Here is a 25732-nt window from a genome sequence, read left to right as displayed (position 1 = left end):
TAAGGTAAGGAATCTATAACTAACTAATGTTTCTCACAGATATATCGTTATCGAAGGTAAGTAACTTGTGCATTAACTCACTGAGCTATTTTGCTAGCATAGGTGCCCACTTTCTTGGTTCCTGTAGGTGTATTGCCTTGCATGTTGAAAGATCTTGGATTATCATGAAGGTTCCAGTAGGCACCATAGCATGAGGCTAGAAAAGGGAGGAGGAGAGTGTCAGGTGCTTCAGCCAGGATGTGAGAGATGCATCTGTGGAACAAAATGCATGATATTGTTAAACAAACGTCTTTATTCACCGATACTAATGTGTTTGACGTAAATAAACCTGTGGAAACTAACTACCAGGCATTTTATAAACAGATCACTAATACACTTGACCGGTTTATTCCCATAAAAAACTTAATAACTAATCAAAAGCCATCTGTCCCCTCGTTTAACGAGAACTTAGAAGTTTTTAAAAATAGCTGTAAACTGGCAGAAAGGATATGGAGGAAAGGCTATGATACTTCTGATAAAGAAGTGCTGAAGGTCGCTCTGAATAACTATAAAAATGAAATCTCTAAATCAAAGGAAGAGGTCTTTGCCAATTCTATTCTAGAGGCCCCTAACAAAACCTGCAGGGTCTTTAAAATAGTCAAAGAACTGTCCAAACCTGACTGCTTAAAAAATAAAACTGTCGCTACTCAAGAACTTTGCGACAGTGTGGCTATTTCTTTTTAGGAGAAAATTTCTAAGATAATTACTGGGCTGTCAGTAAGTCAGGATAATTCTTGTGATTTGGTCTCTGAGACTTACGCTCAGTCATCAGCAGGTCAGAGAGATGAAGGGGCTTGTTAGTATAGACCTATAACTCTAAGCCAGTTTACCTCACCTACAGAGGAAGAGTTCTACAAACTTGCTATGAGCACCAAATCTGGATCCCCTATGGACCCTCTCCCCCACAAGGTCTGGAAGGAGTATGGCAGACAGTTAATACCACAGATCCATCGGATCTGCGGTCAATCATTGAACAGCGGGACAGTCCCTCCCTGCTGGAAACAGACATTAGTGTTACCCCTGCTGAAGAAGCCTACCCTTGACCCTCAGTGCCCAAACAATTATCGCCCTATCTCCCTTCTCCCTTACCCTGTAAAAATTTTCTAACGCATGGTCAGCAGAACTCTGTCTACTTTTTTGGAAACTAAGTCGAGATTTCAAGACAAGCAATTTGGCTTTCGACCAGGCCATGGGACAGAAACAGCACTAGTAGTGGTCTTGGACGAACTTACAATGTGGGCAGACAGAGGTCAGTCAACTGTTCTGATCTTGCTTGACATGTCTGCCGCATTCGACAGGGTCAATCACAAAATTTTATTGAGGCGTCTTGCGGAACTTGGGGTGGAGGACCTTGCTTTTAATTGGCTTAAGTCCTATCAAGAGAATAGGCAACAAGCTGTATGTCTCCCCCCTTTCCATCTAAATTTAGAACGGTTCAGCGGGAGGTCCCCCAGGGATCATCCATTAACCCAATCCTTTTTAATATTTATTTAAGACCACTGATTCCCATCATTAAATCCTATAACATCAAGCTGGTGAATTATGCAGACAACACGCAGCTCATCCTGTCTCTGGAAGTCACTCAGTGACTTCCACGAATGTATGCAGAAGACTGCTAGTTGGCTAATGGATAACTCCCTGCAGTTCAATGGTGGGAAAACAGAAATACTGCACTGTACAGTGAAAAAAGTACCTAGTGCACTTACAGATGAATTCTGGCCTATCCAGGCAGATACACCTCCCACACCAGTGGCTGATGTGCTCAATCTGGGGGTAGTTTTCGACGATAAGTTGAGTATGGAGAAACATGTAAATAAAACAGTTGGAACCTGTTTCTCCCTCATTAAAGTCTTGCTGAAAATCCTTCCCATGTTGCCTTTGTCAAGCAGGGCTCTAGTAGTCAGAAGCGTCATCCTGAGCCAGCTGGACTATTGTAACACCCTGCTTCTCGGTGCACCCGATTTTCTCATTAAGAGGCTACAAAGAATACAAACAATAGCTGCCAAGTTAGCCTTAAAGAAGAGACGGGATGACTCTGCATCTGCGCCCCTCATCGATCTCTACTGGCTCCCTCTAGTCCAGAGAATCTAGTTCAAAGCTGTATGCATTGTGTTCAAGGCCCTTCATGGACTTGGACCTCTGCCTTTGCAGGAAAAACTTGTCTGGCACTCCCCGTCACAAACTCTTTGCTCTTCTACCGTTCACCTGGTCCGCACCACCAGAGCAAAAACTTCCAGATTTGGAGGCAGAGCGTTCAGCTGTGTGGCACCATAGCTGTGGATCAACCTCCCATCTAATATCAGACAATTAGAAGAATTCGTACAGTTTAGGAAAAAACTTAAAACCTACCTTTTCCCTAGGGTGTAGTGCCTGCATCGCCTGCGGTGGGTAAACTCTGTGTGTGCAGTGGAACCTTTGTCTCTTCAGCGCCAGGATACCCGTGGGGTGATAGATAATCTATTTATATAAATAATTTATAAATGCTGTTTACATTGCATTACATTACATTACATCTGTAGGGCCCTGGCATGGGCAGTAGGAGAGGATACCAAGCCTGAGATTTTTGTAGCAGTTGCATTCACAAAGTGTGCTACATAACTTACTTACGACATGTGTAATACCATTCCAAATAGACTTCATTATCACTGTCACTTGTTTGCTTTTGGTCAGCTGCCATGCCATAGGATTAATTCCCCTTTATATGTTTTTTGCCCCCCTACAGTATGTATGTAGTACTTGTGTCCCTCCACTGATCATTTCTAGGTGCTACTTTTTTCACCGTATTAAAGCACTCTACGAGAATACCTGCTTTTCATCTATCTCACTTGTGTACTTCTCCCTCCTCCTTATTCTGCTCACCTTCTGCTGTCACTAGCAACAGCACTCTCACACCTTCACACTGCCTTCAATACTTGCACACCCTTCATAGACTAACAGTCTCACACTCACTCAAGCACTCTCACACACCCTTCACGGACATCACTCTCACACGCCTCACAATCTAACAGTAGGAAGCACTCTCACACCAGTGACATCCTTTCACTTCCCTCGCATGCTGGCTGTCAGACTCTACCAGAAACACTGTCCCATCCCTCATGGACTAGGAGCTAAGCCAACATGTCTGGCAAAGGCTCTTTATCTAAAGTGCCATCCTCAGGCCGGTATTCGTAATGCCTCAGTATGGTAAAGCGCTGACACAAACTACGTAGAACGCACATTGGTGCAGTTTATAAAGCGCCAATACTACCCAGGAGCCAGAATGGTAACCCACTCCCGCCTCACCCGTGGTCCCAGCTTGTGGTTGCTGTGAGACTTCTTTTATGTCTTTTTGCACTACATGGTGGTTTTGTATTATTAGATCATGGGATAGTAAGAAGTAGCGCCTTCATGCCACAGACTATCTGCGAGGCTGTGTGGCTTCCTGTTTACTGGTAGATTAAACGCCACTGTCTGCAAGCTTGGCGAAGGGCTCCTGCCTCGGGCAGGATGTGGAGCAGGAATGGGGCTCACAATAAATACCACCACCACCAGTACCAATACCAGTACCACCATCACCAATAACTATACCAATGCCACCACCAATACCACTACCAATACTTACACCAATACCACCACCAATATCATCACCACCACCAATACCACCACCCCCAATAACACCATTACAAATACGACCACCACCAAGACCACCACCATCACTAATACCACCAATGTTTTAAAACCCAAAACATAAATAAAAGGCATTGTCATTTACAATGTCAATAGCTCAAACTCGCGTCAATGCAAAACTTATTGCATTGCAAATGCTTGTTTTTGGAGGCAAGCGCTTATTTTTCTTCATCAGACTTTGACACAGCACAGAGACAGTGAGAGAAATAACACAAAAGGTTGAAAGAAGCAAGAAGAGAAAGATCGAAAAACAGTGACAAAGAAACAAGAATTTAAAAGTGGAGGAAGGAGTGAGATAAAGGGAAAGTAAGTGTCTGACCCTAGATGAACGTGGCATGTGATGGAATCAAGACAATGCAGCATTGTTATCCGACAGTCTGACTGTGAGTAGGACCCGGCCCGTGATCCCTCTTTAACCCCCATGACAAGCCCGTTTCCACGTTATCCCACTCCAAACGTGTCCAGACCAGGAAAGCAGGGGTTAATTATCCACCTTTCACACACACGAAACAGACCGCCCTCAAGAGAACACCAGTCAATGTGAAAGATGGTTGGCTAAGCGAGGGGTGGAGCAATCTGCACGTATGAAAAGTCCAGAAGACGCCAAGACGGAGGAGTCGCGATGGAGCCCGGACACGGTGCGGACGCCGAGGGGCAACACCGAAAAGGAAGAGAGCCGAGACAGCCCAAGACTCGAAGAGGACGAATCCAGAAGGGAAGAAGACGGAGATGAGGACTCTGAAAGCTGGTCTGAAGACTGGTGGACACCCCCAGAGGACGCGCACACGCCGCCGCAACTCACGGAGAGTTTTGGCCTCGGCGTTACGTAACCTGGGACTGGGGAGGGAGTAAAGGGTGGGTCTGGGGCTGTTGTTATTCTCCCTGCATGGTAACAACATCGGGTAAGAAAACACCCGAATCACTTACTTGTTTTCCTTTATTTTCTTTTACGAACACTCGCCGTATCCCCATATCATCGTACAATTTTTTCATTATCCTGAATGAGGCACAGTGCTTGCAAGAGTTTTGCACCCGACTATTAAAATAGGAACTCGCACCCTTTGTATGAGTAGAATTCACAACCCCTAAAGTTAAGAGGTCAATAGAGAGACCAACTATGGATAATCCGTCTACTTTATTAGAGCTCTTCTTTTTCTTTTTTCCACCGGTCAGCCCTTATTTTCTCCTGCACTCCCAGGAATGGTGGTGGCTTTTCTTTCCTTCTTAATTTGAAATTGTTGGAAACAGCACACTTACCGCCATCTTCTTCTTCCTTTATTTCCGGTACCCAGGGGGGGCATCCCGCTGCGGAAACATTGGAGAAGGAGAGAAGCGAGAGAGATCCCCCTCAAGAAGAGGTTCATCCTGACCAGACTGTATATTGTGTTGGAACCTTTAGACCTTTCATAAAAAATGCCACAATTGAGCTGTGCCTAAGGCCTCAGAGATTTACTTTCAATCAATCAGTCATTTGTTAAGCGCACTACATACCCGCGAGGGTCTCAAGGCGCTGGGGGAGGCCGCTACTGGTCGATCAGCCAGGTCTTGATTGTCCTCCTGTCCACACTTTCCGCCCATCCCTCTCACATCTGGTGTCAGAAGTGGGATCACGGGAAATGGAAGCTCATAGCGGTGGCAGAGGAGGATAGAGAGAAACTTCATAAATCTCTCACAGAGCAGGGTCAGGCCCCTGAAACGGTCATAGGGAAACTGCCGGACACCCTCAGCCAACAGCACGGTCATACAGGTCTCCCATCTGTGGTTCTACAGAAATATGTGGGGGGAGAAGACCCGGATGACCAGATGCAGCCCGGATGACCAGATGCAGCCCGCTTCTTTCAGGAGATCTACAATCAGCTTACCAGGCCGTCAACCCCCTTGGACTCACACCATATGATGGGGTAAAGAGAAGCATATTAGAAAGATTGGGAATAGACGAAGAAACATATCGGATTCATCTCAGGCAGATTAAAGAAAGGCCACAAGAAACCCCCAGAGCCCTCGCCTATAGAATTAGGGACATGGCCGATCGATGGTTAAAACCCAATACGTCAACCAAAGATGAAATAATGGAAAAGATCTATCTAGAACAATACCTGACCTCACTGTACCCTCATGTACAGAAGTGGGTACGCCAACACACTGGTTTAAACCTAGAAAGGGTCATAGATATAGACAGTGCCTTCCATCGAGCACAGGAGTTACAAAAAGGCAAAGAAGATCACTATTGGAAACCGTCTGGGGGTAATCCAGGAAAACCTACAAGACACCCCACTCCCCGTAGACAAGAGACTGTTACCCTATTACTTGGTCCTGTACAGATACCTGTTCGAACACCACCCCACCAGGCCCTCAATGCTTCAACTGTGGGGCTTTTGGACACATCGCCCGCGTTTGCCCCCAAAAGGAAGAACCCATGGAGGTCGGCCTGGCTTGCACCTATTATTGTAGCCCTATAGGGCCAGATTTTCCCTATCACAGAGAAGTGATGGTCAATGGAGAGAAAAGGCAGGCCCTGGTTGATACAGGCTGTCTGCAGAGTGTGATGCAGCCCTAAGCCATTCCAGGAGGAGTCCCTGAGACCACGGGATATGTTAACATCCTGTGTGTATACGGGAATCACCGACAGTATCCAACCACTGATGTTAGAATACATCATGAGTCCTCAGCCGAAACCATCCCTCTACGGGTTGGTCTCATTCCAAAACTACCAGAACCCTTGGTTCTCGGGAATGATTATCCCTATATGTCTAAACTAGTACAAGAAACGTGGGTAGATGGAGAGGAATAGCGAAAGACAGCTCCCTTCTCGCAAGAACCAGACCCAGTATTTCCACCAGGAAAACAAAGAAAAAGCGGAAAACAAAAGAAACCGGAGAAAAGAAGCTGGGCAAAAGTAGCATTAACCCAGTGCAAGGAATAGCCCCTATGGTAATATGATCGAGGGTTTTATGTAGCCCAAAGAGAGGATCCCACCCTACGAGAAGCATGGAATAAGGCTACTGAAGACGACAATCCAGAACAAGTAGGTCCCCAATTCATTATCAAGAAAGGACTGATATAAAGAAAATGGGGGATGGACCTACCTTACCAAATACTGGTCCCACAACAGTATAAGGAGAAAGTGTTGTTTCTTGCTCATAGTCACCTACTAGGAGGACATTTTGGCGAAGAGAAAACAGAGAAAGCGATCTTAGAAAAATTCTATTGGCCAGGTATCTACCAGCAGGTCCGCAAATACTGTAAAGAATGCCCCATATGTCAAAAAATAGTAGGGCCATGCCCATGAAAGTTCCCCTACATCCCCTACTTCTCATTAAAGAGCCCTTTTCAAAAGTAGGGATGGACATAATCGGGCCTCTACTGCCTTCTCGCAGCGGATGTAGATACTTATTAGTGCTCGTAGATCACGCCACCCGCTTCCCGGAAGCCGTGGCACTACGCCAACCCAATGACACGCAGATAGCCAAAGCAACGATCAACATCTTTTCTAGGGTGGGGTTCCCTCGGGAGATCATCACAGATCAGGGAACCCCCTTTATATCCCATCTAATGAATCAGGTGTTGTCAGATATTAAATATAAAACAGATCCATACGGCAGCATATCACCCCCAAACCGACAGACTAGTCGAAAGATATAATGCCACCCTAAAAACCATCATAAAAAACTATTAGATCTAGAAACACGCAAGTGGGAGGACATGCTGCCTCTGGCTCTCTTTGCCATTCGCTGTAAGACACAAAGGAGCACTGGATACTCACCCTTTGAATTGCTATACGGCACACAACCGCGTACATTACTTGATATGCTAAAAGAGGAATGGGAGGAAGAGCCAGAGGGGGTGAAACCCCTTCCAGAATATGTTCTTAATCTAAAAACTCATATGAATCAGATCCGCAGTATAGTAAAGACCCATATGGAGCAAGTCCAAATCTCACAAAAAGCTTAATACGATAAGAAAACAAAAGAACGCACGCTGGAGGTTGGAAACTTCGTACTCTTAATGATGCCTACCTCCGATCGGAAACTTTTAGGACAGTGGCAGCGTCCGTTCCGGGTCATAGAGTTACTCCAGGGACATATCACCTGGAGATGGACCCTAAAAAGATAGCTAACACCCAGGTCTTTCACATAAACCTTCTGAAAAAATGGGAGGGGCCATACCAGTAAAAATAGGCCTTACTAGACGCCCCATTCCGTTATACCATCAAAGTATTGATGAAAAATTACCTGAACTTCAAAGACAAGCACTAGATGCACAGTTACAACCTCTACAAGAGGTGTTCTCCTTTAACCCGGGAAAACCACCCTAATTGAACATGCCATTACCACCCAACCAGGTAGACGAGTAAAATTGCAGCCCTATTGCATCCCTGAATCCCACAGGCTGGCCATAGAAAAGGAGGTACAACAAATGCTACAGATGGGGATAATAGAACACTCGACCAGTGAATGGAATTCACCCATAGTCCTGGTACCCAAACCCGACGGGTCCATCCGATTTTGCATCAACTTCCGGGAAGTAAATAAGATCTCCCAATTTGACTCTTATCCCCTTCCCCAGGTCGATGAAATTGTGGAAAGGCTAGGTACAGCTCGCTATATTAGTACCCTGGACCTATGTATAGGTTACTGGCAGGTACCCCTAAAACCTCAAGACAAGGAGAAAACTGGCTTCTCAACACCCAGTGGCCTATACCACTTCACAGTGCTTCCCTTTGGGCTTTATGGGGCCCCTGCCACTTTTCAATGATTGATGAACACAGTGCAGAAACCCTGTGCCGCTTTTGCCACGCCGTATATCGAGGACATTGTCATACACAGCTCGTCATGGTAAGAACACCAACAGCACTTAACCAAAGTCATACAATGCCTAAAGGATAGTGGCCTAACAATAAACCCCACTAAAAGCAAATTGGCAGCTAGATCAGTCAAATATCTGGGATACCTCTTAGGGGAGGGACTCATAAAACCACAAGAAGAAAAAGTAGCCGCCATCACTAATATCCCCTTCCCTCAAACAAAGACAGAACTAAGGGCATTCCTTAGGGTCCTAGGATATTACAGTAGATTTATACCGGACTTTTCCCAAATAGCCGCACCTCTGACAGATCTCCTCCAGAAAAATGCAAGGACAGAGCAGGTGTTGAAAGAACCCACTCCCCTCCGCAGACAGGCCTTCTACCAATTGAAACAGGCAATCACTTCAAAACCCGTCCTTCTCAGCCCCGACTACTCCCGACCCTTCATATTACAAACAGACGCCTCTGATAATGGCCTAGGTGCTGTATTGTCCCAAACAAACTATCAAGGCCAACAGAGACCCATTCTCTACTTAAGTAGTAAGCTATTTCCGTGTGAAACAAAATACGCGGTAATAGAGAAGGAAGCCCTAGCCATCAAATGGGCCATTGAGTCCCTTAGATATTATCTAGAGGGAAGAGAATTCACACTTTATACAGATCATGCCCCTCTGGAATGGTTAAGCAAATGACACACAATTGATGGACGGGTATGCCCAGACGTGGGTCCCGTGCTCTCCATGCCACTGGAATCAAGCTATCCTGGCTGAAGAGGGGTGAAACCCAGAAACTGGTCCTAGGATGCTTGTTTCCAGTCCAGGCAGGACCTAGCTTGGCAGTTCGGGCTGGACTGTTCCCATGAGGCACAGGGTCAAGACTGATTTGCATATGGCTGGGTTCAAACTGGAACGGCATGGTGAGCAAAAAAAATATGGATTTAGGCCCAGACCTCTGTACTGGGGTGAATGTATGACATTGTTCTGCATTCTGTCCATCAACTTGTTTTTGCATTTGTCACCCCGAGTGGGAAGGGTATGCCCAGACGTGGGTCCTGTGCTCTCCATGCCACTGGAATCAAGCTATCCTGGCTGAAGAGGGGTGAAACCCCGAAACTGGTCCTAGGATGCTTGTTTCCAGTCCAGGGAGGACCTGGCTTGGCAGTTCGGGCTGGACTGTTCCCATGAGGCACAGGGTCAAGACTGATTTGCATATGGCTGAGTTCAAACTAGAACGGCATGGTGAGCAAAAAAACGATGGATTTAGGCCCAGATCTCTGTACTGGGTGAATGTATGACATAGTTCTGCATTCTGTCCATCAACTGTTGTTTTGCCTCTGGAATGGTTAGCAAGGATAAAGGACACAACGATAGGATCCTACGGTGGTTCCTCGCTCTTCAACCTTCTAGGTTCTCCACATGTCACCGAAGAGGGAAAGAGCAGACTAATGCCGACTATCTATCCAGACACCCAATCTACTCATTTCTTGCGGGCAAGAAAGTTAGGATAGGGGCATGTGAGGAGGACCTGGCCCGTGATCCCTCTTTAACCCCCATGACAAGCCCGTTTCCACGTTATCCCACTCCAAACGTGTCCAGACCAGGAAAGCAGGGGTTAATTTTTCTGGACACCTTTCGCACACAGGAAACAGACCGCCCTCGAAAGAACACCAGTCAATGGGAAAGATGGTTGGCTAAGCGAGGGGTGGAGCAATCTCCACGTAAGAAAAGTCCTGAAGACGCCAAGATGGAGGAGTCGCGAGGGAGCCCAGACACGCTGCGGATGCCGAGGAGCAACGCCGAAGAGGAAGAGAGCCGATACAGCCCAAGACTCGAAGAGCACGAATCCAGGAGGGAAGAAGACGGAGACGAGGACTCCGAAAGCTGGTCTGACGACTGGTGGACACCTCCGGAGGACACGCACACGCCGCCGCAACTCATGGAGAGTTGCGGCCTCGGTGGTACGTAACCCGGAACTGGGGAGGGAGTAAAGGGTGGGTCTGGGGCTGTTGTTTTTCTCCCTGCATGGTAACAACATCGGTTAAGAAAACACCCGTATCACTTACATTGCGGCACTTGTTTTCCTTTATTTTCGTTCACGAGCACTCGCCGCATCCCCATATCATCGTATAATTTTTTCTTTATCCTGTATGAGGCACAGTGCTTGCAAGGGTTGTGCACCCGTCCGTTAAAATAGGAACTCGCACCCTTTCTATGAGTAGAATTTACGGGTGGCAGTCAAAATATCGAATTTTAAATTTCAACCTACATTAATATCGTGTTTTTAATTTCGTAGAAACAGAATATCGAAGTCAAGAATATTATTGGCCAGAATATTGACCCCAAGGTAAGTAATATTGTTTTTTTAAATATCGAAGTAAGTAATATTGAAGTAAGTAATATCGTAAGCAAAAATATAGTTGTCAATAATATCGATTTTTTTTTTGGTGTTATGTATTTTAGTATGTATTTTATATGTATGTTAAACATTTTTTTAATGTATTTTCATAAATTTTAAAATAAATGTTTAGAAATTAGTAATTTTGTTAAAGTAAATTTTGCGTTTTAGTATCAGAGCGGGTTGTGGGTTTATAGGGGAATAGGGTGGGAAGTAATTTAATTATAATTAATTAATTAATATGTTTTTATTAATTGGTCTTAAATATGAATTAATTGTCAAATAATTATTAATTGGTAATTAATTTTTATTAATCAGCAGATTATATTATTTATAATTAATTTATTATTAATTATAATTATTTATTATTAATTTGTATGTATTGTTATTGTTACTTTATTGGTAATTAATAATTAATTGGTGATCATTTTTTATTAAGTGATTAATTGATAATTGAATTAATTATGTGATTTTGTATGTGTAGTGAGTTGTGGGCTTATAGGGGAATAGGGTGGGAAGTAATTAAATGAAATTAATTAATGAGATTGTTTTTATTTATTGATATTAATTAATTAATTGTTAATTATTAATTGGTAATTAATTGTTATTAATTAGTTAATTATAATTAATGCATTAATAATTTGTATTTGTTATAATTAATTCATTGTTAATTAATATTTAATTGGTGATGAATTATTATTTGGTAATTAATATGTATTAATTAGTTAATTTATAATTATATTAATTATAATTAATGTATTAATTGTTATTAATTGATTAATTGATAGTTAAATTAATTGTGTTTTTTGTATGTGTAGTGTGTTGTATGTTAAAGGGGGGATAGTGTGGGATGTAATTTAATGTTATTTAATTCAATATTAATTTAAATTTATTGGTATTTATTAATTCTTTTGTGAATTATTAACGTTATTTTTTTATAAAAAATCATTTAATTGATAAGTATGTTAATTTAACCCCTACGCTATCCAGCGCTTTCCCTACTGTTGCACTCTCTGGAGTTGGAATAGCAATTTTTACCCCTACGCTATCCAACGCTTTCCCTACTGTTGCACTCACTGGAGTGGGAATAATAATTTTTACCCCTACGCTATCCAGCGCTTTCCCTACTGTTGCACTCTCTGGAGTGGGAAAAGTAATTTGTACCCCTACGCTATCCAGCGCTTTCCCTACTGTTGCACTCACTGGAGTGGGAATAGTAATTTTACCCCTACGCTATCCAGCGCTTTCCCTACTGTTGCACTCTCTGGAGTGGGAATAGTAATTTTTACCCCTACGCTATCCAACGCTTTTCCTACTGTTGCACTCTCTGGAGTTGGAATAGTAATTTTTACCCCTACGCTAGCCAGCACTTTCCCTACTGTTGCACTCTCTGGATTTGGAATAGTAAATTTTACCCCTACGCTAGCCAACGCTTTCCCTACTGTTGCACTCACTGGAGTGGGAATAGTAATTTTTACCCCTACGCTATCCAGCGCTTTCCCTACTGTTGCACTCTCTGGAGTGGGAATAGTATTTTTTACCCTGACACTATCCAACGCTTTCCCTAATGTTGCAATATGTGGAGTTAGTATATATATATATATATATATATATATATATATATATATATATATATATATATATATATATATATATATATATATATATTCAGTGAAAAAACCATAGGTTTCACACATGTTATAGTTAGCTGGACATTTTACTCGTAAAAAACCAATGAAATTGCCCCGTTATAGTTAGTTCAGCTAACTATAACTCGCGCGCCCGCAATGCACTGCTGATGACGTCACATATTACATCACTCATGACATGGTCAGTGACATCACTCATGACATCACTGATGACATCTCAAATGACATCACTGATGACATCACTGATGACATCATCTAGTGAATGTGTGTTATTCTGAAAATTAAATATGTTTTATATATGTATATCTCATGGTCGATGGAAGAATAAATGGGTATATAAGTGTCTAAATGGATGATTTGTTTTTGAAAAATTGATTGTGTAACTGACTGATTAAGTGTATCATAGTGAATACATGGCTTAGTGAATAATGTTTAAATATGTAAATATCTGTATCAGTCTCTCACTTTGTGTATAAGTGGCTGCATGGGTTGGTGAGTAGCTACATGGGTGCCTATTTAGGTTATTAGTTGTTTTTTTGAGTATCAGTCTGAGTGTCTGCATGGTTCGGTGGGGGGTATTACGTAGTGCATCGGTGCATGAATGAGTGACTCACTGTTTGTATGTGTTGAACACAGCATGTGTGCAGGACTGTATGGGTGGATGAGTGTGTGTATGGGTGTGTTAGTGAGTGAATGACTGTCTCAATAGTGTCTTCAGGAGTAACTACATACGTTTTAAACTAGTATATGTGACTATTGGTGTATATATGTGAGTATATGTGAAAGTGAGAGATTGAAAGAGTTCCTGTATGAATAAGTATGTGTTTCTATAAGTGATTGTTTAAAAGACTAAGTATGTGTAAGTTTCCGTAGAAGTAAGTGTGGTGGTGTGTGTATAACTGTATATGCAAGTAAATGTATGTTTGATTCTTTATTAGCATGAGTGACTATGTGTGTGAGTAACTCTATGGATGAGTGGCATTGTGTAACAGGATGTATAGATGTATGAGTACATATGATGAGTGAGTACATGTATGAGTGACTGTATAGGACTGTTGGTGAATGAGTGGATGTGTATGTGGATCTTAGAATTACTGAAGAGGTTGTTGTAACTGGTATTGGTATGTCCATTGTTTTGAAATTTTTAGTCTCTATTTTTGAATGTGTGTATCAAAGCTTATATTAAGGTGAGAGGAGGTCTGCCACTCTATCACAAGGATGATGTCATCAGTGATGTCATCAGTGATGTCATTTGAGATGTCATCAGTGATGTCATGAGTGATGTCACTGACCATGTCATGAGTGATGTAATATGTGACGTCATCAGCAGTGCATTGCGGGCGCGCGAGTTATAGTTAGCTGAACTAACTATAACGGGGCAATTTCATTGGTTTTTTACGAGTAAAATGTCCAGCTAACTATAACATGTGTGAAACCTATGGTTTTTTCACTGAATTTCTAAGGTTTTTTAAATGCTAATTCCTAACTATAACGTGTGTGAAACCTATGGTTTTTTCAGTGAATTTCTAAGGTTTTTTAAATGCTAATTCCTAACTATAACGTGTGTGAAACCCATGGTTTTTTCATTGAATTTGCAAGGTTTTTTAAATGCTAATTCCTAACTATAACGTGTGTGAAACCCATGGTTTTTTCAGTGAATTTGCAAGGTTTTTTAAATGCTATTTTTTTTTTATATTCTTCATTTTTTTCAAACATATTTTTATTTTAATTTTCTTATCTTTTATAAAGACTATGCTTTAATTTTTAAAATCCTTAAATATTTTTTTTATATATATTTTTTAAAATAAACATGTAAAATTTATTTCCAGATTTTTTTTTTTTTTTTTTTATAGTACGCGTACCGTAAGCTCACGGTAAGCGTACGGTTTACGCAACGTCCGTAATCTATCTACGCTGCTTGCGTATAGTTACGCACTTTGCGTAGCCGCGCGTACTGCGCGTGGGACGCGTGCGCGCTTACGCAACACGCGCACGTTACGCGGAAGTGCCGGGAAATGACTGTTATGCGCATGTGCGCAAGCGCGTGTCTTTTTTACGCGCACGCGTACTTTTTGCCGTAAGCGCACCGTAAGCGTACCGTAAGCGTACGGTAGGTCATGTGATCTTGAAACACAACTTTTGATTGGTTGAAACTACTTTCAGTTCTAGAACTCTCCTACACCACACCCATTCCCCTCATTTCTGCTTGTGATCCCTTGGGAGAAGGAGCTGGTTTGTCTTTGGGATACGATGGCAGAACAGCAGAGCTCTTCTGAGAGTGAGGCTAGCACCAGCAGCACTGTCTTGAGGCAGAGAGCGAGGAAAGTAAAACCTTCTTATGTTTGGGATTATTTTACTTTTCCAGAAGGCCAGCAAAAGGTGAATGCACCCTTAGTTACTTGCAAGCTGTGTCAGCGTGTACTTTCTAGAGGTAATCCTGACAGGAAGTATTCCTTTGGGAATCACACCATGATGAGGCACCTCAAGGATGTACACAAAAGGACACATGCTCAACTTTTTGGAGGTAACTCTTCAGAAAGACGAGCCAGTACATCCACAGCAGCTCAGCCTGGACCATCACCTGCAGAGCTTACTCCTTCTTCTGCAGCTCAGGTGAGCCCTTCATCTGTGGGGGGAGAATCTCCTTTTGCTGGCCCTCTGGAAATGAACCCTCGATTTCGGAAGGTTGATATTCATTGCACATTTTGTAAAGCTCTAATTTGTTATAGGGAGACCAGTGTTTCCCTAGTGAATAACAAAATAGATCAGCACATTTGTAGCTTTGAATGATTTTCCCATGGTTCCTTTCCTCTGTCCCTGCATGAACACAACGGTTCTTTTAAGAGCCAACCTTATCTTTCATCTTTTTTTTACATTTTTTTTAAAAAACTTTTTTTTTTTACCGTACGCGTACGGTAAGCGTACCTTTTTTTTTATTTTTTAAAAAAAACACTAAAAATCATTTTTCACATTACAAGGTCCTTGAAAGACTACAATTATTACTATTGACTTACCATACTCACTGAAAAAAATATTTATTCATTTGTTTTTTTAAAAAATAGTTTTTAAAATGGTTGTAGTTTACGAAAATTTTCTATATCGATCTGAAAAAAAAGAAAAAAGTATTAATATTTTTAAAACATTTTATAATACAGTACACATATTTACATTTTTTCCCAAAAAATATTTTTGCCTTATTTTTGCTGTTTTCAGAATATATTGCATTTCACTATAAATTGTGAAAGCAATTGCATTCATCATTTTACAGCGGGCAAAAAAAAATAACAATCTCAAAGATTGTATTAAAAAAGCCCAGAATCTCTTCTCACTTAAACTTATCATTACAGAAATGCATATTATTCTTAAAAAATGTCATCTAAAAACAATACTTTTTTCTTTAAAATACCGTCTGATATTTTTGTTTCAGAAGTACATTCACAATAATATATCTCAAATAACTCCAAAATACATCTGATTTTATTTCCTTTAGGCCAAATAGTATTTTTTATTCTTTCCCTGGAATAAATTTCCAAGGGAAAACCATTAAAATTCTAAAGTTTAATCTGTCCAGATCTCACCGATTCTCTGTAACATTTTGGTTCACGAAAATTTTTCGAATAATTTATTTAGTCCACAATAGAATTGCTTACTTTTCCACATGGCCAAATAGTAATTTTTGAAATTATTTTTGAAAAAATTTCCAGTGGCAGTCCAATAACATTCCAAAATTTAAAATGTGCAGAAGTTACCGATAATCTCTAAATTATTGGTTTTTCAAAATTGCATTAAAAATTTAAAAAGTCCACATTACAATTGGTTATCTTTCCTTTAGGCCAAATGATAATTTTAAAAATCTTTTTTCTACAAAATTGCAATGGTAATCCTGTAAAATGGTAAAATTATTTTGTCCAGATCTTGCCAAGTCTCTCTAAAATTTAGGTTTCAGGAAGATTAGATAGGAATTTGCTAAATCAAAAGGCAAACGTTGTTTGAAAATCAATTGGGAATCATTACACAGTGTCCATCCTTTTTCACATTTTAGATAAACTGTGTAATGTCCAGAAGTAACAGTAGGTCCATCATGGAAAATTATTGCAACAGTTACAAAAGTTTTTCCTGAAATTGATAATTGCTGTCCTGTAAACTTCTTTATTAAAGTATCCAATTTTGATCCATCAGCTCTACATCGTTGCATCATTAAAATTACATACTGTCCGTATTCCCTTAAAATTAATGTTGATAACATGTCAGAATTACACTCACCACATTTCATGCTATGATTAGCATCTTTAACTAAGTTTGCAAAAGTGACTGTTTTACTCTCTGGCAATGTCAAATAAATAAACCTTTCATTATCAACAATAGAACCACTTATATTATAACAATTATCACAACTATGTTCCCATTTATAAGAGAGACCAAAAAAAATGTCAATGGGAACTCCTTCTTCTTCCACTACCTGAAGAAAATACATCAAAAATTCGTGAGCATCTTGCTGTTCATTTTGAGAAAACTGTGTTCGTCCTGAACATACATCTAAAAGTTTTCTAATATCAGTAGCACTTTCTATTTGAGTTTTATCTTTACTCAGCTTTTGAAAAAGGAGACTGAGCTCTGAACAGAATCTTTTTCCCTGATTTATTATTATCTGCTCTTGCAAACTTTCCAGATAAAAAGCAACATTCAGCACTACATTTGCGTAGCAGTTGACACCAGAGCTATTTTCAAAATGACATCCTACAACCTGTTCTTCATTTTCCTTATTCTTTTTGCTTGCAATTACATCACTCCTCTTTTTTTTCCTCTTCTCTACATCTTCATTACAGATATTCTCATTTCTCCTTTTACGAGAAACTACACGTTTCTCCAACACAGGATACTGACCTAAATGAGGAGCATAGCTTCTTCTTAATCTATTATACTCCTTTACACAGTTTGTATCAGCACTAACTTTTGAGTCATCGAAGTCTATCATGAATAAACCTGATAATGTTTTGACTCGTGACAAAGCAACATATGCCATACCTTCTTTGAACACACTAGATCCAATGTTCACAAATGCACAATCTACAGTCAATCCTTGAGACTTGTGAATAGTTACAGCATATGCTAGAGAAAACGGAAACTGCTTCCTACGTACATATAAGTCTTTCACAAGCATGAAACGAACTGAACAACGACAAATGTCTTTAACTTCCTCTATCTGATCAAATTTTATTTTTAACCATTCAATTCCATCTTTTTTCTGATAATTAATAAAACCCACAACTCTTCCCATCGCTCCATTTACTAAGCCTTTTTCAACATCCAAATTTCTCCTTAAAAACACTCTACAGTTCATGCAAACATATAGATTTTTTTCTAATCCTGCTGTTTTGGAGATGTTCTTCTCTAGTGAGTCCAATTTATTTTTCAGTTTGCCTGTTACTGTGACAGTAATTCTTCCATCCTCAATTTTGTCCACTGCTTCCAATTTCATGATCTCTTCCTTTTCCAATTTCAAAAGCTCCTCATTGAATATTGAGCATTCACGTAGAGTTGGCATTAAGCAGATGACACTTTTGTTTTCTGCAATGTTCTTGTATATCTTCTCTGCAACTATTTCTTCCTTTGGAAATAAATTATGTAGCAGCCGAGTCTGTAATGCTTTTTTGCCAGCTTCTGTGAGTAGTCCAATCCTGATATCTTTCAGAATACTTCCATATTCTTCATCGTTTGCTTGCCTCATATTAGTTGTAAGTTCCTTGTACTCAAAGAAGGACCAAATATTTGTATTACCGATGCTTCCCAATGACTTCTTCGTGTCTTCATGTGTCACAGTATTAAACACTGGTTGTCCTTTAACCGGAGTAAGTTGCAAAAGATCCCCAAAAACGATGACGTGTTTTCCACCAAATAACACGTCATAGTCTGTCTTCAAAATTTGCTGCATTCTTAAATGCACAAAGGCAAGCATTAAGTTTGATACCATGCTCACCTCATCAATAATGAGAACTTGCATCTTCTTCAATACTCTTGAAACTTCCAAGCATGCTTCTCCAGTTAGCTTGTTGAATTGTATTTTGTTCTCATGCTCCACTGGTAACATTAGCAAACGATGTAAGGTGATTCCTTTTATGTTATATGCTGCTAACCCAGTTGGAGCAGTAACCACACAAGACAAAGTAGAATCTGTTTTTTGCTTTAGGTAGCTTCTGATGACTTTAATTAGGAAACTTTTTCCAGTGCCAGCTTGTCCGCTTACATACATCCTGATTGGATGAAATGATGTGCATGAGCACTCTTTTTTTTCATGTAGAAATCCGTGTTCAATTTTGTTTTTGATCTCTTCATAAATTTGTTGCTGCTCTTGATTCAGTTGTCTTTCCAAATTTTCTAAGTCTATAAATTCTTCTTGAGCTTGATTCATAGCCGTTTCCACTTCATTCATGGCTATTGATGCTTCATTTTCAACGATTGGTTGTCCTAGGGGATCTTGACTGTATGTTCCTGAACTTTGGCTGTCCTGAGAACTGTCTCTAGCAATTTCTGCTGCAATTGTAGTTTCCTGTTCAATTTCTTCATTTAACATTTGCAGATAAGTTGAGAATGTACTGCATTGTATGCTGTCTTTGCAAGCATTAAAAGAATCTTCATAGCTCTGGAATTCTCCCAGTAGTTCATCCTCTGAACGCCATGGTTTAAACAACTGTAAAAGAGCCAAGTAGTAAAATTCTTTCTTGTCGGTAGTGTCGCAACTCAGCTTCCGGTGATTTATCAAACTTCCTTTGGTTTGCTTCACCAAACATCCTTCTTCACCAACGACTTTATATTTTCCATTATTGATGTCTTCTGCAGCTTTCCGTGAATAAATGTAGTTCTGCAGCACTTCATAGAGACACATGTTCTCCAGATGATGACTTCTCTTGGGATAATATGTGTCCAACATGTTTGTTTTCAATATATCTGTACTTTCAGGTTCGTACTGTGCCAAATATTCAATTTCTCCAACAGATTTCAGTACCCGATTTCTCATTGCTGCAAGGCCTAAACTTGCCCAAATTATTCTTCTTGACTTCGAGTAGAGACTTGCAGAAGATAATCTATCTGAACATTCGTAGGATCCAATTTCTCGATGCGATAACATCTTCAAACTGAAACTGTACAGCTTCTTACTGACAGTCTTCTCGTGAGAAATCTCTTCCCACATTTCCTTCAATTCTGTTTTTTCTGATTTCGTAATGTAAGACGTTACATATCGAGCAACAGCAATGGAATTGTCAGCAACATACTGTATATCCATGTTAGCGTTCCACATGGATAAAATGACTGGGTTGTAGTCATTTATATTTTTTGATTCTTCTTTTCTTTTAAGGTTGTAGGTATTCTTAGGTGATTTTCTTGTGATAGTATGTCTCACAGCTGACATAAAACTGTTGACTCTTCCATTTGTAAGAACAGGTCTAGGAAATCCAAATCGACATTTAGTGTAGTATTTTTCTTTGCTCTTGTATTTCCGTCGACAGTATTTTCCACACCGATGACTTTGGAAACGTAGAACTTGCTCCTTTAACTTGTACTCTTCTGTGCTTTTAGGTATAGCACATGTTGCATATTCTTCAATGTAAGATAACACTGCTTCATCAGTATCTGTTCCAAACTTTGGGGCATCCTTGATCCACAGCAGCATATGAATATGAGGAGCACCTCTTGCCTGGTACTCTTTTCTCCAAAAGAAATCCACTACTTCTCCAAGGGGTGGATTTTTTTTATTGCAGATGAAGGACATCATAGCCTCAAATCTATGATTGAAATATCTGCAAACATTAACCGGATCCAATGAGCACAGTTCTCCTGCTGTCTTGTATTCGATGTTTTCAATGTTTGAATTGGCCTCTCGTAGAAAATCCAGTAAATCATCCCAAGCGTACTCGGCGCAGCTTAGGGTAAGGAACCATGTTGGTGTTCCTAAATTGCGTAACATGCATTTTAGTTCACCATGGCGTCGGTACCAATATTCATTTGTCCCACGCTGACAAGCCATCAGATTGATCAGTTGTGTTTCCAAATGATCATCTCGGTGCTGCACTTTCTCCATAAAATCCTTAGCAGACACATTTTGTAAATGTACTCCACTTTTTAAAATGTGATTTACTGCATAAGACAGTGCAGACAAGTCGCTTTCAAATAAAAGATGGAACAAATAAGGGATACTTTGTCGAAATCTGGGATCTTCAGCATATAGTCTTGTAGTCCGATACTCAGAAGCTGGAATCTGTTCCGGACGTTCATCGTATCGTCCTCCTTTTCCTTTAGGAAACAGCTGGGGAAAACATCGATCTTCCAAGCTCTCCTCCCATACACTCACGGGATTTCCTTTTGCTTTCTTCATCTGAAAGAGATCAATATTGTCTCCCATAACTTCTTTCGAATGGAGAGGATGTATGCTAAAATGTTCATAAATTTCTTCTTCCTTTGACTTGTCCACTTTTTCAATTTGTCCACTTGGTGTTTCTGTATCTCCTTGTAAATCTTCTTCTTCTTCTTCTTCTACTATATAAATTGATTCATACCATTTGTTATTTTTTTTCAAATACAAATTTGCTCTTTGTACTTTCCGCACATCTACCAGCTCCTGCCAAATCTTCTTATTCTTTGTAGGTACACCATTAACCAGAATAATTAATGGTTCAGTTTCCAAAGTATCCGCATCAATAGTTTCCATATTTTTTTTCAAATCCAAGGGCAAATACACCACTCTACCTTTTAAACCTCTCACTAAATCTGAAGGAGGTAATTTACCAGTTTTGGGCTCCATACGTACTATGGTCTGGAACGGATGAACACATTGAATGAGTATAGACTCATATGTATTTAATTCAGAAAGTTCAGCAGGAATAGCATCCAATTCTAAATTATTATGTACAGCTCTGGTCGGCATTCTATTTTCCTCTAACTTGTTGTAGCAGTATTTACAAATACGCTGATCTTCACCCAATTCAAAACAATTTTCAAGAAATATATATGTTGCAAAATCCATCCACTTATAATTATCTTCATTTTCACTCTTTCTGTAGAGATCAACATTCCTAGTTTGTTTTCTATAATGAGTTCTGCGGCAACAAATACAAGTAACATTTGGTCTTTCATTAGAGACTATTGCAAATTTTGTTATGTGATCATTAAATGTCTTACTTACACAAGGTTCTACATTCTCTTCCACTTCTGCCTCATTTACTGTGTCCTTCTCTGCACTGTTTTGTTCAGGACCAAAGTAACAAAACTGAATTTCATCAACAACCTTCTCTACATCTGATACCGTTCCTCGGAACAGAGCCCTATTCAATTCATTTAACTTTATTGCTGGACTTTTGGCAAAATACAACCGTCTCACAAACTTTCTCATTTCAGTATGATGAACAGCCAGCATCCTAAAATGATGGAAAACACTATTGCACACTTTTCTAGATAGACAAGCAAGAGAATGACCCTGCAAACCAGTATTCTCTCTCACTCTGCATGGATCCAGACTTTGAAGCACCTTAATCTTTTGTTTTACACTTTTTTTACTATATTCTCTTAGAAACTCTCGAAATCTGTCAATAGATTCCTGACGCACAGTGCAAATACTACTACAATTCCAAGTGTACACTGGGGCTTTAGGACGTCTCCCCATTGCCTCATCTGCCATCACTTGTACCTCATCTCTTGGAACCATTATCTCCTTCTCCATTATGCAACCATTTTTTACTTCGTATGAACGACCTCTGGTGTCAACTGCATGCAGCAAACTATTACTTTGAAAATAGCTCTCTTCATTAAAAAAAGGTTCACTACTTGAGCTATGCATCCACTTTCCTAAAAACACTTTACAAAAATTTGTTCTGTTCACTACTCTTTTGCTTTTGCTTTGTGATTTCAGTACATTAACCATTTTATCTAATGTACGCATCCTATTCAAAATTAATATGAATAGTTTCCTTTTTAATTCTAATGCCTTTGCTGCAATGGCTTCAATTTCTTTTTTTCTCTTATAATATTTAGCCTTTTGCTTATATTTCTTTATATCCTTTATCAAATTGGACATAACTCTTCTCTGAAACATTTTTCTACGTATCTCTTTAAATGCTGTTTTTCTGTTTATGTTAAACTTTTCAATTGCAGAAGGTATATTTGCATTAACTAAATCCTCAATTTTTTGCTGTTCTGTAGGTTTTGTTACATTTTTCCGAGAACAGACATTTTGTACATTTTTGTTTGTTTTCAATATTTTGTTTAGGAATTGTCTTTTTTGCTTACCAGAAGATTTTTTCTTTTTCCCAACATCAGCATCTTCTACTAACTTTGGTCCTCCAGTTGTCCTCAAATATAGTTTTTTTTTTAGCGTTTTTTGAACTCGAGATTTTGTAGGCATCTTAAATTTTGTTCACTGTTCTTCAGCAATACCTGCAAAAAAACTAAAAAAAAAATTCTTTATTGAATTTAAATATATTACTACATTTCTTTTCACAATAGTCACAAAACGAAATTTCTTTGCCAATTTGAATGCACACAAACTCCTCTTTTTTTTTGGGCAAGTGAAAATCTGTATAACAAACTGTCACATTATGAAACCAAGCTGTTTTTTTTTCAGACCACCACCGTGTATATTCTCTGTGACTGCCTACACTCCAGCAGGGGCAACCAGCCTTAGTGATGCTGAATGTATTTGCATTACAGACTTAAACCTGAAAACCCCACTCGCTTCTAATTACTGTGCATGACTATACATGGCAAGCACATGGGTGTGTGCTAAACCTCTGCTTCTTCCCCCAAAAATTCGCTCCTCTTTTCCATCTACTGCAACTGTGAAATCACCAGAGCAAGACGCAATACATTTCTGCCTATAATTCTTCTATGCACACAGAGTCATGTTTTCACATTAGTGCCAAAACGAAATTTCTTTGCCAATTTGAAAGCACACTTACTGCTCTTTTTTTTTCGGGCCAAGTGAAAATCTCTTTTTACACTTTGAAATCACTTTTACAGACTGACACATTCTGAAACCTTTTTTTTTAAATTTATTTAAATGCACATGTCCAAGCTGTTTTTTTTTCAGACCACCACCGTGTGTATTCTCTGTGACTGCCTACACTCCAGCAGGGGCAACCAGCCTTAGTGATGCTGAATGTATTTGCATTACAGACTTAAACCTGAAAACCCCACTCGCTTCTAATTACTGTGCATGACTATACATGGCAAGCACATGGGTGTGTGCTAAACCTCTGCTTCTTCCCCCAAAAATTCGCTCCTCTTTTCCATCTACTGCAACTGTGAAATCACCAGAGCAAGACGCAATACATTTCTGCCTATAATTCTTCTATGCACACAGAGTCATGTTTTCACATTAGTGCCAAAACGAAATTTCTTTGCCAATTTGAAAGCACACTTACTGCTCTTTTTTTTTCGGGCCAAGTGAAAATCTCTTTTTACACTTTGAAATCACTTTTACAGACTGACACATTCTGAAACCTTTTTTTTTAAATTTATTTAAATGCACATGTCCAAGCAGTTTTTTTTTCAGACCACCACCGTGTGTATTCTCTGTGACTGCCTACACTCCAGCAGGGGCAACCAGCCTTAGTGATGCTGAATGTATTTGCATTACAGACTTAAACCTGAAAACCCCACTCGCTTCTAATTACTGTGCATGACTATACATGGCAAGCACATGGGTGTGTGCTAAACCTCTGCTTCTTCCCCCAAAAATTCGCTCCTCTTTTCCATCTACTGCAACTGTGAAATCACCAGAGCAAGACGCAATACATTTCTGCCTATAATTCTTCTATGCACACAGAGTCATGTTTTCACATTAGTGCCAAAACGAAATTTCTTTGCCAATTTGAAAGCACACTTACTGCTCTTTTTTTTTCGGGCCAAGTGAAAATCTCTTTTTACACTTTGAAATCACTTTTACAGACTGACACATTCTGAAACCTTTTTTTTTAAATTTATTTAAATGCACATGTCCAAGCTGTTTTTTTTTCAGACCACCACCGTGTGCATTCTCTGTGACTGCCTACACTCCAGCAGGGGCAAACAGCCTTAGTGATGCTGAATGTATTTGCATTACAGACTTAAACCTGAAAACCCCACTCGCTTCTAATTACTGTGCATGACTATACATGGCAAGCACATGGGTGTGTGCTAAACCTCTGCTTCTTCCCCCAAAAATTCGCTCCTCTTTTCCATCTACTGCAACTGTGAAATCACCAGAGCAAGACGCAATACATTTCTGCCTATAATTCTTCTATGCACACAGAGTCATGTTTTCACATTAGTCCCAAAACGAAATTTCTTTGCCAATTTGAAAGCACACTTACTGCTCTTTTTTTTTCGGGGGCAAGTGTATATCTCTTTTTTCAATTTGAAATCACTTTTACAGACTGACACATTCTGAAACCTTTTTTTTAAAATTTATTTAAATGCACATGTCCAAGCTGTTTTTTTTTCAGACCACCACCGTGTGTATTCTCTGTGACTGCCTACACTCCAGCAGGGGCAACCAGCCTTAGTGATGCTGAATGTATTTGCATTACAGACTTAAACCTGAAAACCCCACTCGCTTCTAATTACTGTGCATGACTATACATGGCAAGCACATGGGTGTGTGCTAAACCTCTGCTTCTTCCCCCAAAAATTCGCTCCTCTTTTCCATCTACTGCAACTGTGAAATCACCAGAGCAAGACGCAATACATTTCTGCCTATAATTCTTCTATGCACACAGAGTCATGTTTTCACATTAGTGCCAAAACGAAATTTCTTTGCCAATTTGAAAGCACACTTACTGCTCTTTTTTTTTCCGGCCAAGTGAAAATCTCTTTTTACACTTTGAAATCACTTTTACAGACTGACACATTCTGAAACCTTTTTTTTAAATTTATTTAAATGCACATGTCCAAGCTGTTTTTTTTTCAGACCACCACCGTGTGTATTCTCTGTGACTGCCTACACTCCAGCAGGGGCAACCAGCCTTAGTGATGCTGAATGTATTTGCATTACAGACTTAAACCTGAAAACCCCACTCGCTTCTAATTACTGTGCATGACTATACATGGCAAGCACATGGGTGTGTGCTAAACCTCTGCTTCTTCCCCCAAAAATTCGCTCCTCTTTTCCATCTACTGCAACTGTGAAATCAGCAGAGCAAGACGCAATACA

At 39.9% G+C, this 25732-nt stretch overlaps 1 protein-coding gene and 1 long non-coding RNA gene across 2 annotated transcripts in view; one reads left to right on the top strand and one right to left on the bottom strand.

The window, feature by feature from the left end:
- LOC146798333 (uncharacterized) overlaps nucleotides 1-25732 on the top strand; it is a 227190-nt gene that overhangs the window by 72824 nt on the left and 128634 nt on the right. The window lies entirely within an intron of this gene.
- Nucleotides 1-25732, bottom strand: part of LOC146798334 (uncharacterized) — a 37348-nt gene that overhangs the window by 9871 nt on the left and 1745 nt on the right. The window contains exon 2 of the mRNA XM_085627513.1: nucleotides 21020-22988. Within this exon, the coding sequence (XP_085483639.1) occupies nucleotides 21020-22945 (1926 nt within the window). The 5' untranslated portion in view covers nucleotides 22946-22988. The remainder of the gene's footprint in view (nucleotides 1-21019; nucleotides 22989-25732) is intronic.

Source organism: Triturus cristatus, chromosome 9 (assembly GCF_964204655.1).
Source record: "Triturus cristatus chromosome 9, aTriCri1.1, whole genome shotgun sequence".
Classification (NCBI taxonomy): Eukaryota; Metazoa; Chordata; class Amphibia; order Caudata; family Salamandridae; genus Triturus; species Triturus cristatus.
This window is presented reverse-complemented; position numbering and strand designations above follow the sequence as displayed.